This window comes from Acomys minous (genome assembly GCF_964271855.1).
Source record: "Acomys minous genome assembly, chromosome: 5".
NCBI classification, from domain to species: domain Eukaryota; kingdom Metazoa; phylum Chordata; class Mammalia; order Rodentia; family Muridae; genus Acomys; species Acomys minous.
In genome coordinates this window covers 38,372,914-38,391,154 of record NC_140494.1, presented here as the reverse complement: position 1 = coordinate 38,391,154, position 18,241 = coordinate 38,372,914, and the positions used below count along the sequence as shown (strand labels likewise).

The 18,241-nt window shown below is 40.4% G+C and overlaps 1 protein-coding gene across 1 annotated transcript; it reads left to right on the top strand.

The window, feature by feature from the left end:
- The first annotated feature begins 5,673 nt into the window (after positions 1-5,673).
- On the top strand, positions 5,674-15,974 carry LOC311598060 (uncharacterized protein). The gene is made up of 4 exons (XM_084782861.1): positions 5,674-5,796; positions 11,553-11,679; positions 12,168-12,263; positions 13,196-15,974. Exons 2-4 carry the CDS (start codon positions 11,556-11,558, stop codon positions 14,893-14,895), a joined length of 1,920 nt encoding a protein of 639 aa, XP_084638987.1. The 5' UTR covers positions 5,674-5,796; positions 11,553-11,555; the 3' UTR covers positions 14,896-15,974.
- The last annotated feature ends 2,267 nt before the right edge of the window (positions 15,975-18,241 follow it).

Here is an 18,241-nt window from a genome sequence, read left to right as displayed (position 1 = left end):
CATTTTTAGTCTTTATATATAGAAGTCTTTTACTTCCTCTGGTAATGTGAGCAACTACTCCTGTACTTCTTGTTTTTTATGGTGCTACTGTAAATGTACAGGTTTTTGTCCCTGAAGAGTTTCCCGGACGGTAAGTTGTTGGTGTTATAAGAAAGCTAATGACTGAAATAGTATTGATAAGTTTTTCTATAGAGTGTGGAACCTCTTAACTATAGGGTTATATCATTTGCATACAGGGATAGTTGAACTTCCTCCCTTCCCATTTTACCCCTTTGCTATTTTTCTATTCTCTTATTTCTTTAGTGAAGCATCTGAGCCTCTTCTTGTATTGCAATATAGATAGGGAACCCTTACCTCCTGCCAAATTTTAGAGACATGTTTTCAGTGTCTCCTCCTTTGAGGATGGTCTATGGGCTTGTCACACACAGCCTTCCATTGGATGTTGGAAGGTTGGCCATCCATTCCCGCTTTCCTAGGGATTTATTATACAAGTATTTTGACATTTCACAATTGCCTTGTCTGCAGCTATTGAGACAGCTGTGTGGATTCCATTTTTCTCTATCAATATGGTTTATTATACACAAGATTTCCACAAGTTGAGCCAACCTTTTGTCATAGGGATAAGAGCAGGCCAGTTATAAAGTATGATATAAAGTATGATCTAAGTGGGAATTTAGTTGAGGGTCTTAAATTTTTTTTATGTTCTTTAAGGAAATGGTTTCTGGGGTAGTTTGTTTTGATGTGCTATGTTTTTAAATTAATTTAATTTTTTTCTCATATGATGTATCCCAACCACAGCTATTCCTCCCACTTCCCCCACCTCCTCTCTCCCTTCTATAGACTGCCAATTTATCCCATTGAAGGTGTCATCTGCTTTGAAGAAGCTTGAAATCAAAGATGGTGGCACCTTCAGAAGATTCATTTGGTTGGTTTTTTGTTGGTGGCTGTTTGTTTTTGTTGTTGTTTTTGTTTGTTTGTTTGTTTTGTACAGGACAGTTTTAGGTTGCCTGGATTTGTTTATGTTTTCATATGAAGTTGTGTATTACTTTTTCAAGGTCTCTAAAGAATTATGTTAGAATTTAGATATTGTCTTGAATCTGTTGCTTTTGATAGGATGGAGATTTATTTATTATTATGTATACAGTGGTCTACATGTACATCTGCAGGTCAGAGAGGGTATGAGATCACATTATAGATGGTTGTGAGCCAGCATGTGGTTGCTGGGAATTGAACTCAGGACCTCTGGAAGAGCTGTCAGTGCTCTTAACCTCTGAGCCACTTCTCCAGCCCGGGATGGAGATATTTTACTCTGTTAATCCTGCCTATCCATGATCATGGGCGATCTTTCAATCTTCTGCAATTGTCTTCAATTTCTTTTTTATGAGACTGGCGCACTACCTACTGTACTAATGAGGCACCTTTCAATTTCTTTTTTAAAAGATGTGATGTTTTTGTCATAAAAGACATTTCCTTAGTTAGATTTACTCCAAGAAATTTAATATTTGTGGTAATTATGAGGGGTGTTGCTCCCCTGATTTGTCTTTCAGTCCATTTGTCATGTGTATAAATCTACAAATAACAATACTTTGACTTCAGCCTTTTCAATTCGGATCTGCTTAATCTCCTTCAGTATTTGATTGCAAGTATTTTGTTTCTCGAGGTCGGCTTGCTGTATCTTATGACCAGACTGTCATGTATTGGAAATGATGCTGTGTAACCCTGCCTCCAAAATTATCCCTTATTGGCTAAGTAAAGTTGCCTACATACCTGGGCAGGGCAGAAGTGAGGCAGGCAGAGCTAAGATTCACAGGCTTGGAGGAAAGAAAGATCATGGGAAGGGAGAGACAGGTATGAGAGAAGAGAAGGAAGTGGAGAAACCTCAGGAATGTGATTTGGTCTTAGGCCAGGATCAGAGAACGCCTCTCCCTGTGAACTGAGGGAGGGAGTCTGGCCAAGCACAGTGATACACAAGATGCAATCCGAGAAGACCCAAGCTTCTGAACTGGTAAAGTATTAAGTTTAAAACTGGTAAATTAAAATCCTGAAAGACAAGATTAAATAAACTAAAAGGAATAAGCCATGTAAAATTGGGAAAGAGTTTGGGTAAAATTAGATACAGAATTTAAATAATGGAATAAGTCTCCATAGAGAGACTTACAGAGATTAAAAATATTTTTCCATATGAAAAGATGGAAGACAGTGTCAAAGAGGGTATCCTGACCCAATATGTTTGTTTTGACTGTCAACATACAAATAATTATATATTCAATAGTAATTATAGTTCTATATATCCTTTTAAAGAAAGATCAGCCAGGCGTGGTGGCACATGTCTTTATTCCCAGCACTTGGGAGGCAGAGGCAGGTGGATCGCTCTGAGTTCGAGGCCAGCCTGGTGTACAAAGTGTGTTCAGGATAGCCAAGGCTAACACAGAGAGACTTTGTCTTGAAAAACAAAACAAAATTTAAAAAAAAAAGAAAGATCAAAATACAATATTTGGAGACAAAGAAACTGAGTAATTAGATGCTAGATTAGTAATAGAACAGAGGTTGAAAGAATCATTGAATCAAAATAGAGACCCTTCAGAGAAATCTGATCTAGAACTTACAATAGCATCAGAGAGGATAGTTCCAGAAGAGAAAAATCCACAGAGTGAAGGGGAGATAAACATGTTTTTGTTTTGATCCCATGTGTGGGATGGGGAAAAGGCTTGTGAGAGAGCAGGTGATGTTATCTACTTTGAAGCTGACCACTCCATGGAGGAGATTGGTCTTTGGTCATCACTCCACTCTGAGACGCTCCTAGAGAGAACTGCTGCAGGGAAGGCTTCAAGGCTTTGGGCTCCAGCTGAGGCTCCTGGTTCTGGTTGCTCCAGGTTCCAGCAGCAACTTTGATGGAATTGCTGGTCTGCTGAAATCCTGCTGACTACGCCAGGAGAATCGTTCCTAGGAACTGACACCCAGAAGGTTTCCCTCTTGTTTTCTTTACTCTCCTTTTCCTCTTGTTTAGGCTAGTCGGGTTATAAGGGAGGTATGCTCATTTAATAAGATCATAATAAAGTATAATTGTTAAGGAAATTGAGGCTACAACAGAGGCTTAAGGAAATTACAGAATACATGGTCAGACTATATATTATATGTGTATTGTCAAGATGCAATTACTGCATAAAGGCCTAAATGCTAAACTATAAACACAGACCCTGTTTGGTGTTGCCTTGGAGCAAGGCCTTGCAGTGGCTTGAACGCTTCTGGTACAGAGTTTAGAGAATCCAGACCCTGCCATAGGTTCATATTCAGAACTCAAATAGGATTTTGCCTTAAATTCTGAAAAGAATGATTCAGAGGTTTCACATTTATTAGAAACGGGGACTGTTTTTACGTCTCTTTTTAAGTTGGGCCTGATGGTGCTTCAGCATGTATATTCATTTAAATACAGCAGGCTTTTGGAGAATATGACATAAAAATTATTACAGATATAACTAACAGTCATACAGATCAAAATATTGTAGAGAGATCTAACAGAACTGTAGGAAAATTCTCATAAAACAAAAGGGACTCTCAAAAATAGATTAAAAATGATTTAATGACTTTAAATTTTTTAAATGAGACAAGTCCCACGGCTTCTAAAAAGAACCGGGGTTTACAAAGCACTGATGAATTGGATCAGCACAGAAAGGTTCTTATTCCCAAAATGGAAGAAAGCAGGTGCGCTGCATTGGGGAGATTTTACATTTGCTCCAAAAGGAGAAGAAAAGCTTTGCCTTCTATCCAATTGATAAGAATCTGATTTGACTGAGGGAGAGCCCCCTGGAGATCTTGGCTACAGACGGAGGGAAGGAAATCGAAAAGACCAGGACAGGTAATGTTTGTGCTGGCCCCTTTATGTGGAAACGTCTCTGAGACTGGCTGAGACATGAGTGACTTTGAGCAGCCAATAAATCTTGTTGGCTACAGAGTCCTCGGGACTTGTCATGCCATCCTCTCATATGGCAGAGGTAAGAATGCGTATTACAGTCTGGTATACAGTTCAGACTGGCTTATAAAAGAAGACAAATGTCTTTCACCTGCTTAAACAAAGAACAAAAACAATCATCTTTAGCTGATCCATGCACACTGCACATTTTGTACACATATTATTACATAACCGAAGGAGAGATAAACCTGTCTTTGTTATGATACCAAGTGTGGGATGGGGAAAGGTCTTGTGAGAGAACAGGTGATGTTAATCCACTAGAAGGCAAACCACCTCGTGCGGTAGCTTGAGTGTTGCCAGCTGTAAAGATCTGTGGACAAACTCTGGGAGGAGATATGTAAGTGAGCCAAAAACAAGAGGCGGGACTTGGGATAATTTTGGCTGTTCATCGCTCCACTTTGAGATGCTCCTAGAGAGAACCACTTGAGGGAAGGCTTCGGGGCTCCAGCTCCTGCTGAGGTTCTGGGTTCTGGTTGCTCCAGGTTCCAACAGAAAAAATCCTGCTGATTACACCAGGAGAATCGTTCCTCGGGACTGATATCTTCATAGTTTTATTATTGTATTCTCTAATCTTCTTCTCCTATTGTTTCGGTTAGTCGGGTTATAAGTGACGTATTCTCGGTTAATAAGTTCATAATAAAATATATTTGTTAAGAAAATTGAGGCTACACATAACTACATATTACTTGTGGGCAATTATATGTTTACAGAACAGAAAGACCAGATACCAATGAAATGGAGATGGTCTTGAGACTCACCCACAAAAATGCTGAGAAGGATGCTGAAATAGGTTTACTCCAGCATCCTGTTTGATCCAATCACAGACTGCCTCAGTAGCTGTGTTCTCAAGAATCTACATCCAGAACAACTGAAAATGGCTAGCTAAGTCATCCAGTATCGCAGACTGTTCCAGTCAGGACTTCATTTGACAGTTCTATGGACATATTTCTGATACCTTTGTACTCAAGGAAGAATCATCTCATTGTTCTGCTCAGAAGTGAGGGAAGTTCAAGGCAGATACATTTGGTGTTCAAATAGTGCCAAATGTGAACCCTGACAGGAGCTGAGGAGAGACGGGAAATTCTATAAGAAACATGAAACAAAGCAGGGAGAAATATCCTATAATGTACAATGGACCAAAAGCCAGTACACACACCACCGTGATCCCAGGGGCTCTGCCCCTCCTCTTGGAGAAATGCAGAGGAGGAAAATATGTTATCAGAAAACACCTAACGACTAGCTTTGATTTCCAAATCTTCTGTCCTAAGCTCCTGAGAGGCTGGCTGGATGATAGGCAGGGTCACCAAGGACGGCTTCATAAGCATTTAAAAAAGATAACGCTCAGGCCTCCATTAGCTTCCTGCTTCCATGTTTTTAAGTAAAACAAATGAATCTGAATTTTCCACGCGGTAGTAAGATTCTATACATAGATCGGAGCTTTAAAATGACGTTTTGCAGAGTTAACTGAGAAACATGATCAACACTACTGTGAAAGACTCGACTCACAGGCTAAGATCGTATGCTCAAACCACAGACCTTAAAACAGCCTGAATCCCCTGTAGCTGCCCCCGTGCTGAAAGAAGCCTGTTCCCTGGCAAATTCACCTGTTCAGAGTTGGTCAGGAACACAGGGACGGTACAAATTCTCTTCTGAGAGTTCCTGGAAGTCCTTCGCACTGATTTGTGGGAAATGTAGTCCAGAGATTTGTGACATCACACGAAAGAGCTGCTGGTACCAAACTTCCGCATTCATTATTCAAACTTCGCTTCTCCTCTAAGTTAGGCGCATGTCCAGTTCAACGCTGGTCTTGGATCTCTGACACTGAGGTTGGTGCAGGGAGCAGCGGCGTCCTCCAGATCTAAGGGACTGTGCAAGGTGGCGGGCCTGGAGCGTCTGCCGCAGAGGGAACTGACGGGCTGGATGGGAGACCAGGGAAGCTGAAATGGATGTGCTGTACTGACCTAGGCTGGGCCACTGCCCCTGGGTGCAGGTTTGACAGGGAGAAGGTTGGAAACAATGGGATTTCAAGGACAGGCTGAGTCAGCCTGACTGCCTGTGCCTGAGGAGCTGAGAAAGCTCAATCATCATTGCTGGGCAAGCATGCTCTGCCTAACTGACCCAGGATCCCACGGCTGTAGTCAGATTCTCAGGACACCTAGAACACTTTATGTCCTGCCTAGTACTTCTATTTTGAGTTCACAGAGGTTCCTAAAGTTCCTATTGTTCAGGGACAGAATCCTGTGAGGGCGATTGCTGTATGGGATGTTAGATTTATGAATGCCTGGCGTTGGACAGTAACCCCTAATGTACATCCCTATGACCCGAGTCACCACAATACATTGCTATGTACCGACAGGATAATCTTGTAATAGGTATCAACCTAACCTATCCTTGAACAATCCACATAATTATTGATTTTATGCTTCAGAGTAAAAGTCACTAGACAGTAATACCTCATCAATTCTGAGACTGTAGTGTCTGCAAATTGGGCTCCTTTTCAGATGTGAGAACTGGAGCTCATGATAGGGGCGGGAATGTTTCTGAAAGGGAGGGGAGAAATGGCCCTGCTAATCTGCCCGGCTCTGTACATGGTTCTTCTATCTGTTCATGTTATCAGCAGTGATTAAACTCTTCAATGCATTTTGTCACTCTCTCTGGAAGCCAGGTTCACTGATGCTCCCTGAATGTTTCTAGCAAGATTTCCCCAAGACTTTGTACTGTGTTGGAGAGAATATAAGATGAATTGGAAAGTTATAGCACACTCAGGGTCTTGTGATTTGCATATAGTAGGTCCCTGTCAGTACAAAACCCACAGGTCTCATCTTAAAGATAAAGAGATAGTTAATTCTGGAGCTATTTGCATGTCCATGACCTGGGAATACAGATTTAGGTTCAACAAGGAAGCAGGTTCATGGCTTTACAGAACACTGAACGTCATCAATCAAAGAAAGGATGAAATACATGGGTGGGCGCCCCAGAGAGCAGGTCCTATGCGCAGGGAGAGCTGTTCTGTGCGCCTGGGATACTGTCTGATGACGTTCTCAGCATGTGGGCGATAGACGCTCGTGTTCTGTCTTGTCAGTGGATTCTAGGAGGTTTTTTTATCAGTTGTCACAAACTGTTTGGTCCACTCCAGAGTGAGACAAGGACTGAGTGTTCCTGAAGGGTGAAGCCAGCCCAAGGCAAGGCAGTCACCCCAAACCTGTAAAACTCCAGTCTGTGCGCAGCACTGAACGTCCTCATGGGCCATCAGTCTCTGCAGCCACAGCCACCTCTCAAGAGTTCTTCACTCACAGCCAGACACAGGCTTTTCAGGGTTTCTCCTCCGTAGCCCCTCCCCCTATCTTGGGTGCCCTTGCATGTACTGTCACTCTTCCGTCAACTGAAGTGTGTGTGAGCTGGAGACTGGCTTATGACATTGAAATCTACTCTTAGGAAGCATGGCCTGCAGACCTCCTTGCCCTCTCTACTGGAATTTTCAGTGCGTTTCCAACCACATCTAAGATACACACTCCCTAGTCAGTACTGCTAATCTGTAGGAAAAATAATAACATTGTGTGACGTGCGGAAAGCACACGGCCTTGTTCAGCCAACAGCTTCCCTGCAGTGTAGAGATAGATACAGCAGCATGCTCACGTGTCACTTACAGTCACCAAATATGTACATATATATGGAATTAAACAGCCCTGTGATTGGAAGGTGAGCTTAAGCCTGTTATGTGGTTCATCCCTGTCATCTTTGCTTTTCTGGGAGGAGTCAGGAGTCCTGGAGCTCAAAGTCATCCTGTGCTTCATAGACATTCAAGGCAAGTGTAGGGTACATGAGACATTATGTTTTAAGAGGAGTCTTTGAAAACTGTTTATTGGGTGTACTAATTACTTCTGGTTCTTCACACTTCTGAGCACCAGCAACCTGACAGAAATCCATCCAAGTTGCGATCTTACTAGTTATCAATACTTACACATGTGCTTAGAGAAGTTCTACTGTGTTTGAAATGTAATTTCCAATTTTTCATTAGCATCCTTTTGTTAGTGACATCATGTGCTGATGATCAGGAACACATCTGCATATACTCTTTGGGAAAAGAGTCTCTCTTTGCCTGGCTTGCGTATTCCTCTGTATTTGTAGAGAATGTGAAGTTCTATTGACTGTGTTTGAAATCTAATTTCCAATTTTTCTCTAGCATCCTTTTGGTAATGACATCATGTGTTGATATTTGGAAACACGTTTGCATTTGCTGTGTGGGGAAAGATTCTCCTCTCTGCCTGGCTTGACAGTCCCTCTGTATTTGCAGGGAGTGTTCCTTATCTTTGCATACTCTTCTCTGTTAGTTTCTGCCATGACCTCATGGTGCTTTCTGCAGACTTTACCTGAATTTTTCCAGGACAGAGTTTAGGCTCCACAAATGGAGAATGACAGCCACACCTGCCACTGTCCTTCCCCTGTGATATCAGAGCCATCCAGGCAGTAAAGCAAACTGTTTAGGTGGGATTCCTTCCTCTTCCTCAGAGAGGAGTCTGGCCTGCTATGGTGTGCAGTCCTGCCATTCTCCTCACAGGCCCATTTCATTTGATCCAATTGTTAATGTGGGTGATGATACAAATGAAGGACTCACTGATTAAACAGACTCATATAGTAACCTTGTTAGGTTTGACACGTCGTTCTTGGAAATCCCTGAAAGGATCATGTGTCGGGTTGTTATTCAGTTTCTGGTGGTGGCTGTGTACATGTCAGAGGCCATGCAGAGGTTGGTGTCGTTTTCTCCTTTTGAATTAAAATATTTCTGTCAGTGAGCTAAGGACACTTTCAAATCCATAGTTATGGTCTTTGACCTCCCTAATTCTTATATGGAAAATAGGCTTTGCATTCTTTCTCTTAAAGGAGCCATGCTTTAGTCCTGCATTCTCTAGCACTTTTAGCATGGAAGCATGTTGGATTTTTGTCTAAGGCTTTTGTGCATCTGTTGAGGTGATCATATGATATTTGTGTACAGGACTATGTCATTATTACATCTATTGACTTGAATATTATGGACTTTCCCTGCATTTAAGGGATAAAGCCAAGTTGGTCATGGTGGAGGATCTTTTTGACATGTCTGTGTATTTTTCCTTGCAAGTATTTTTCTATTTTGAGCACTTTGAATCTGAGTTAATTATGGATATTAGCTACTAGTACTCTGGAGGTGTGTCTCTGCAGTTTTTAATTATCAGTATTATTAGTAGGCCCGGCTAATAGTCAAGACACAGACACTTATTATATTTTAAAATAGCCTTAGTTAACCTGGGGCAGGGCAGATATTAATCCTCTAAACTACTTCCCATAGTGGGGCAGGTATGGGATCCCTGTCCCAATCCCATGCCATCTGCTTCTAATAATTTCTATCAAGATACCTCCCATCCATAATCCCAAATACCTGCTAATGTTCTTCATCTGGGCCAAATCTCCAGCCACGTGCTTCCACCTAACCCATGGTGGCCTTCCTCTCTTTCCTTATTGGAACTCGGTTCTTCTTATTCCCAGGATTCCTCTCTCTTTCTCCCTCCCTCTCTCTCTCTCTCTCTCTCTGTCTCTCTCTCTCTCTCTCTCTCTCTCTCTCTCTCTCTCCCTCTCTCCCTCTCTCTCTCTCTCCCTCTCTCTCTCTCTCTCCCTCCCTCTCTCTCTCTCTCTTTCTCTCTCATTCTGAGAACCTTAGCCACACCTCTCTCATCCACCCTGCCCAGATGGGATGGCTTTTTATTAATTAGCATAAAAACACATCAGATCATCCCCCAACATGTCTCTACCTCGTTTTTGTTATTAGAGTGATCCTGACTTCATAGAAGTAGATTCTGGGTGTATCTTCTGTGCCTGCATTTTTAAATAGTTGAATAAAGATTAGTCGTAGATCTTTGCCTCAGAGAATTCTGTTGTGGATGTGTCTGGGCATGGCAAGTTTTTTTTAGCTGGAAGGCTTTTATTACAATTTCAATTTCTCCATTTGCTTTGCCTTTTCCCAGTGCCTACCATTTCCTATATGTTTCCTTTTGCATATTTTTTCTTATTTTATTTCACATTCTTAGCTACATCAACCATCTACTTTATGTGTAAGTCCTTATACCGTGCCTCCTCTTGATTTATTCTAGTGTAAGGTTTTCCTTTGGGTTCTTTAGTTGGATCATTAGGTTTTCCAAGTCTGTCGTCACTGCAGCAAGAGTGCTCTTCAGTGTTTCTCTTCACTGATTTTCAGTTTCACATCTGTCTTTGTCATTTCCATCATTCTTATGTTATTATTTTCTTGGGCATCACTGGAGCATTTGCTCTTCTTAAGTGCATTGTCTTTCGTGGCATTGAGATGTTTCTTCATGCCTTTTCTAAGCTTTTGTAGTCTTTGATGAAGTTTATATGATTGTACTCTTAAAAATCTGTGTTGTGCTGTTCATCTACATAATGTATGTTGGCAAGTATTTCTACAGAACTTGTAGGTTATTGAAGAGAGATGCCAATGTGACCTTTCATGGTTTTTTCCTATGAGAACTAGCCATAGATAGTGTCTGTAGGAGAAAATGCTGGTATGACCTAGCAGTCAGTCTACCTGCAGCAAACTTAAGTACTGTTTTATCAGGTGTGTGTGTCTTAACTTTGTAACAGTTTCCTTCATTCTTTTCCATTATAAATCACTTCCATATTCTTTTAACACAAATACATGATTTTTTTTAATAGTCCCCTTTTCTGTGATTTTTTTAGGTCATCTTAATTGAGGTTGGAAATGAAGTTCTTTAATTTGCATGAATTTTAACTAAATCATAAAGATAAAACAGTCAGGGAATTGTGGTATTCATGTTTAATTTGGGATACTGTTCAGCTACACAAAGGATGAAATATGATCATTTGTTACAATATGGATGGTGTTAGATTTGTGAGCGCAGAGTACAGAGAAGAAAGGCAGGAAAGAGGCTGACAGCAACAGGTGAGGCTGTTTATTAGTATTTACAGGAAGGGACACCAGCTATCTTAGAAGTGTGGGATGAGGGGGTGTGTAAGGTAAGAAAACTGGTTGAGACGTTATAGAGAGGAAGATCAGGGCCTTGGGAATGAGGAAAGTGATGCTGTTGTAGGGGTCCCTGCAAGTCTGCAGACTCTCCTTCCTGGTATTATCTGCTTGGGCAAGACAGATTATTTTGGGAGATAGGCTGTCCCCAAAACACTGCTCTCTGGGTTGTAGGTAACCAATAACATTGAAGAAGGTAGGCTGTAATCACATAGGAATTCTGTATTTACAAGCAAGACTCTATCAGACGAGACAGGACATTATTGTTTCAGGTATAAAAAGCCAAGTCCATATGATGTGAGACCATGCTTCTTGCCCTCTCAGACTGACTTAGCTATGGTAGAAGCATGTCTAGCTGAGATCACTGGAACTGATCCACTCTGCTTGGTGGTAAAGCAGGATTGTATGAGATTGCAGGTAACTCTGATATGCTTCTCTATGTCAGAAGCTCTTCCATCTCTCCTCTCACTCTGGGTGACCTATTGGTATTTATGTGATTGTTGATGGTTATAATTAGCATAATGTGTGGTGGTCACTCTTTTCCCTTTATTTCAGGATATGCTGTCATTCTCGGATGTGGCCATTTATTTCTCAAGAGATGAGTGTGAATGCCTGGGCCCTGCACAGTGGAAATTGTACAGGAATGTGATGTTGGAGAATTACAGCAACCTTGTGTTCCTGGGTGAGGATCACGTCCGTGAGGAATTCTCAATTAATTGTCATCATGAAACTTGCTCCCTTTGTGCAGTATCTCATGGGAGCTTGTGCTTCTACCAATGAGGTTCATAGGGAAACTTTAAGGAAAATTACAATTAGTCATGTACCTTACTTAGAACTATTTCTTCTTGTGTTCATAACCTCATGCCCTTTTTTAATGTATGCTTTATATATTAGAAAGGCAGTGGCATGGCCAACAGTGGTATATATTAAGAGACTGTCACACCCTTTGTTCTTACAAGTTTTTCTTATAACCAAGGGATGTGAAGCTCAAGATGTAAAAATCCTAAATTCCTCCTACTAATTCTGATGTGCCCATCAGAAAACACATAAAGAACTAATCTTCCACACTTCTTTAGTGTATCTTCTCCTTTCTTATAGACACAATCCTGGAAAGGACAAATTATTACCCAGGAGTACATGTTAACAGTGTTTTTTCTTTCCTGCCTACAGGTCTTGCTTCCTCTAAGCCATACCTGGTCACCTTTCTGGAGCAAAGACAAGAGCCTGCAGATGTGAAGAGACAAGCAGCCGCCACCGTGCACCCAGGTGTGTCAGGACAAAGTAGGATATTTAAAGATTCAACATAAAGCCACTGAGACACAATGTTCTGGTGGAAATCATCTAAAGATCTCATTTTCTGTCATTTGCTGTCATTGGAGGACATCTGCCTGACACTTAGGATTTGTTGAGTCTCATAAGCTTTGTTTTTTCCTATCATGAGGTTAACTTGTGTTTTCCATGGCATCCAAACATCTGTTGTTTCAAAGTGATACTTATCTTGGATATTTATTTTCTTCAGAAGATATGCATGAAACTTCTTGTCTTGAATATTTGAAATGTATTATTTAATGTTATACTTAGGATATATAAAATTTTCATATACAGGTGTTTTCTAAGTTACACTTCTTTTATACTTTGTTTTTATCTAGTCATAAAAAGTTTAAGAGGCTAATTTTCATTTGCATAATGCTATTATCAGTTTTCTTGATTGTTACATGATTGTAAAATGATTCTCACCTACTGTGTATTTTAAATTAGACTTCATGGGATACAGGTACAGAAATTTGAATGTAGCTCATCAATTATTTTAAAAATGCAAGTATGAGAATGTGGTAGTGCACGCCTCTAATCCCAGCACTTTTGGATCACTGTGAGTTTGAGGCCAGACTAGTCCATAAAGCTACTTCAGGTCAGCCAGGGCTACACAGAGAAACCCTGTCTTGAAAAAGAAAACAGGGGTCTGGAGAGATGGCCCAGTGTCTTTGAAAGGACCCAGATTCAATTTCTAGCACCCACATGGCAGCTCACAACTGCTTGTATCTCCAAAATCTGGCACCCTCACACCAACACACGTAAATTAAAATTAAATAAGAATATCTTTAAAAATGCAAGTAAAAGTAAATGTTTTTAAAAATAAGCATTAAGAATATAAGGAATTTTGCTCTGCTTTCACTCATTTCTCAACCTTTACTCTTCAGGGAAAAAATACTATACATGCAAAGAATGTGGCAAAGCCTTTGACTTGAAAAAAAAATTTAGTAACCACCAGAGAACTCATCTAAGAGTAAAGCCCTACAAGTGTGAGGATTGTGGCAAGGCCTTCCATGTGCCGTTATTACTTTCTGAACACAAGAGAATTCATACAGAAGAAAACACCTACAAATGCCAAGCATATGGCAAGGCCTTCCATTATTCAACGTTACTTTCTGTACACAAGAGTCTTCATACAGGAGAGAAACCCTACAAATGTGAAGTATGTGGCAAAGCCTTCTCTTTTCCATCATTACTTTCAGGACACAAGAGACTTCATACAGGAGAGAAATACTATAAGTGTGAAGTATGTGGGAAAATCTTCCATTTACCATCATTACTTTCAGAGCACAACAGAATTCATACAGGAGAGAAGCCATACAAGTGTGAAGTGTGTGGCAAGGCCTTCCGTATTTCATCGTTACTTTCTAAACACAAGAGAATTCATACAGAAGAGAGACCCTACCAGTGTGAAGTGTGTGGCAAGGCCTTCCATTACCCATCAGTACTTTCTAACCACAAAAGAATTCATACAGGAGAGAAACCCTACAAGTGTCAAGTATGTGGCTTGACCTTCCATTATCCATCAATACTTTGTAAGCATATGAAAATTCATACAGGAGAGAAACCCTACAAATGTGAAGTATGTGGCAAGGCCTTCCGCATTTTATCACTACTTTCTGGACACAAGAGAATCCATACTGGAGAGAAACCATACAAGTGTGAAGTGTGTGGCAAGGCCTTCCGTTTACCATCATTACGTTCAGAACACAGCACAATTCACACAGGAGAGAAACCTTACAAGTGTGAAGTGTGTGGCAAGGCCTTCCGTATATCATCATTACTTTCTAGACACAATAGAATTCATACAGCGGAGAAGCCCTACAAGTGTGAAGTTTGTGGCAAGGCCTTCCGTGTCCCGTCAGTACTTTCTAACCACAAGAGTCTTCATACAGGAGAGAAGCCCTACAAGTGTGAAGTTTGTGGCAAGGCCTTCCATTATCCATCCTTACTTTCTAAACACAAGAGAATACATACAGGAGAGAAACCCTACAAATGTGAAGTTTGTTGCAAGGCCTTTCATTGTCAAGCATTACTTTCTAAACACAAGAAAATACATACAGGAGAGAAACCCTACAAATGTGAAGTTTGTTGCAAAGCATTCAAAAGTCCATCGGAACTTTCTATACATAAGAGACTTCATACAGGAGAGAGACCCTACAAATGTGAAGATTGTGGCAAGGCATACAGTCGTCCATCAAAACTTTCTATACACAAGAGTCTTCATACAGGAGAGAAACCCTACAAATGTGAACTATGTGACAAGGCCTTCCATTTACCATCATTACTTTCAGAGCACAACAGAATTCACACAGGAGAGAAACCTTACAAGTGTGACGTATGTGGCAAGGCCTTTCGTATTTCATCATTTCTTTCTAAACACAATAAAATTCATACAGGAGAGAAGCCCTACAAGTGTGAAGTGTGTGGCAAGGCCTTCCATGTCCCATCAGTACTTTCTAACCACAAGAGTCTTCATACAGGAGAGACACCCTACAAGTGTGAGGTATGTGGCAAGGCCTTCTGTTATCCATCCTTACTTTCTAAACACAAGAGAATACATACAAGAGAGAAACCCTACAAATGAGAATGAAGTATGTAATAAGGCCTTTCATTGTCAATCACTACTTTCTAAACACAAGAGAATACAGAGAGGATACAAACAGGAGAGAAACCCTACCAATGTGAAGTTTGTTTCAAGGCATACAAAAGTCCATCAGAACTTTCTATACACAAGAGACTTCATACAGGAGAAAATCCCTACAAATGTGAAGTTTGTGGCAAGGTGTACAATTGTCCTTCAAAACTTTCTATACTCAAGAGACTTCATACAAGAGAGAAATGCTACAGATGTGAATTTTGTGATAAGGCTTCCCATTGTCCATCATTACTCTCTAAACACAAGAGGATGTATACAAGAGGAAGACATGTACAGATGTGAAGCATCTTCAAAGCCTTCCGTTTTTCATCAGTACTTTCTAAAGACAAAAAAAAAAAATGTTTTTATACAGAAATTCTACAAGTGTATGGCACTTGTGTGAAGTGTATGGCAAGTCCTTTAGAACTTCCCAGATTCTTTCTACACACTTGATAGCCCGTTCTGTAGAGAAGCCTACAAATGGGGGAGGAATGTGGAAAAGCCTTCTACAGTCAGTCCTGTGTCAGCGCAAATTAACTCACTGTTGGCACGATCTTATTGTGCACTGTGTCCAGTTTACCCTTGTTCATTCAAATGCTGATTTCTCTATCCCGCTATCTGGTTTCAACCCCTTGGCATTGTGATGTGTATTCTAGATATCTCCTGTCTCAAGTTTGTTTAAACTTGCCCAACTTTTCTTCTCTGTTCTGCTAATGAAACGCCAACCAGCCAAAGACAGAGAATAGGGTGGGGCATCTGGTTCCTTCACGTGGTGGAGAAAGAAACCAAGTAGAAGATGAAGCCATGAGGAGAGGACCAAGAAGCATCAGTAGGAATGAACTGGAGCTGAGAGATGATTTAAAAAGGAACTATAATGGGAAATTTGACTCTGTGGAAGGTAGATTACATTGGATGTTTAGTATTCAGTACTTACTGCTCAGTCCTGAGCTCTAAGCTAATTAAATAAATCTTACTCTTCATGTGTCATTAAATAGCTGGTTAAAGATAAGCTGCTTCTGCTGTGCTGAATTTATAATTTATATCAGCAATCCCTCTACATCTGGCGGCCAACATGGGGCATCTTAGCCATACCCTAAAACTTCATAATTAGATGTTTGAGAAGTTCCAGATGGAAAGTGCACATTAGCACTCTCCAAGACTCAAGGTAGGTCAGTGGGGTGAGGCGAGCGAGATGCAGCTGCTTCATCTGAGGCCTAATTGAACTCTCTGCGGCTTGAAAGGACGGTCACGCTTCAGAGCTCTGTTACTTTGAGAAGGCAGGCAGCTCTGAATGATTTGCCATGACAAGGCATGAAGGGCTTGGCCCCAGAACCAGGCAATTCACTCCTGTCTGGAAAGTTTTCAAAGAAAGTGCCTGCATACCTCAGAGGGGAGACTTAACCACTTGACCAGAGGAGTCTCCCGCTCTGCACATGAAGGTGGTTACTCAGCAAACAGAGACTGGACATAGAGAACAGAAATTCTAATCAGGCAAAAATTGTTTAAAAAATCATAATTTTATGCTAATAACAGAAGGAACTAAATATAAATCATAATTAGATATAAGTATATTGTAATTGATGTTTTTAAAAAAGATAAAGACAATGATTTTGAGCTTTTGGATTTTAAACAATGCTGTTTTACATGGCTGAAGGATGGAGGCAAAAGGAGATAACTTGACTGAGATGGACACACTGCCAATTATAAATACAGCCATGTTGGTAACCCTCACTGTTAAGTCCAAAACTGGAGACCACCACTCACATAAGGAATTGGCAAGAGTGCTTTTATTTAGCAAAAGCAAGAATCCTACATGCAGAGGTCAGACACTTAACAAAATGGTGACCCTGAATGCCAGCTTGCAGGCTTTTTTTGTAGGTTAAGAAGAAACTTCCAGCAAGAGTTAGGTCATCTAAAACATGATTGGTGGTAAGAAGGGCAGTTACACGGATCATTTTTTGATTGGCCCATGTCCTGGTGGCCAGCAGACAGCATTCTTGTGTCACAAACATTTAACCACAAAATGAGATACCTAAATGATATAAGGGTGTCAAGCACAAATGCCCAGCATTGAGATAAGACTTCTCCACATCCCTGTGGTTAACTCTAGGCTGCCCTTTGGGTGGGAGATTTTTATGGTCTGTTCCTGGAACTGATGACTTCTCAGGGTCAGGCCTTAGGTAAGGCCTGGTTCTATAATGGAGACCAAGCACAAAACGGAGTTAACATCTTCTTTCATTATTTTGGTAATCATAATGGCTTTCCAACCCTTAAAACAAAGGGCCTTGAGAACATTTTTAGAAAAATTTATAATTGAAAATGAAGAAGGATATGAAAAAAATGAGACAGGTCTTGAAAGAAAAAAATGGAGAAATTTATAGATCAGAATGAACAGCAGGCAGAGAAAAATAGAACGTGGAAGTGAGGCTTAGAGGAGAAGTTACAAAAAAATTACGTATCGTGTTGAACAAAATGCTAGGATGACAGATACAGCACTAGAGAGGTATGAAATATGGACTAAAACCTTAGGAGAGGATCTTAAAATATTAATTAAAGAGAATTCTCAGGTAAAAACAAAAGATAAAAATAAAGCCAACCTAATGTTGCTAGAAAGCAAACATTAAGTTGACCCAGTTAGTATACAACAGAGAGAAGCAGATGATAATCATCCATAAGATAATCAAGAAATTAAATGACAATCTGTGTATGTGTTAGATTTGAGAAAATTTAAGCAAAGTGTTACTACTATTGGAATGCATTCGCTATTTGCACTACAAATCCTGACTTCCTGGGCAATCAAAAATAGGATAATCCCCCAAGGCTGGAAACCTATGGCAAACCCAATATGAGAATGTGGACCACATTTTCACTGGCAAACATGATGGAGGGAAGAATCTTGCAAGGTAGCACTGAAAAATGGAGTCAAAGATGTCAGTATTTCTAAGGATAAGCTGCTTAGTGATGGTCAGTAGGATAAGGCAGAGATCCAAGTCGAATATGATGAACAAACCTTGGCATTATGTTGCTTAATAGCCTTAAATGCCTGGGACAAGGTTGATGAGATAGGAAAAAGACTTAAACCATTTTCTCAAGTCATTCAAGGTCCAAAAGAAATGTTCATGACTTGCAAATATTGACTTCAGCTGTAGATAGAAGTATATCAGATCTACTAGCTATAAAGTCACTAATCTAATCTTTAGCTTTTGAAAATACTAATGCTGATTACAAAGAAGTAATCAGTCCATTAAGAGCAATATCAGCCTCAATGGAGGAATGAATTATAAAAACATATGAT

Excerpts from the sequence above, each read along its gene's own strand:
- LOC311598060 (XM_084782861.1), top strand. The coding sequence starts at position 11,556 with ATGCTGTCATTCTCGGATGTGGCCATTTATTTCTCAAGAGATGAGTGT. Across the intron at positions 11,680-12,167 it reads CAGCAACCTTGTGTTCCTGG|GTCTTGCTTCCTCTAAGCCA; the intron begins GTGAGGATCACG and ends TCCTGCCTACAG. Across the intron at positions 12,264-13,195 it reads AGCCGCCACCGTGCACCCAG|GGAAAAAATACTATACATGC; the intron begins GTGTGTCAGGAC and ends TTTACTCTTCAG.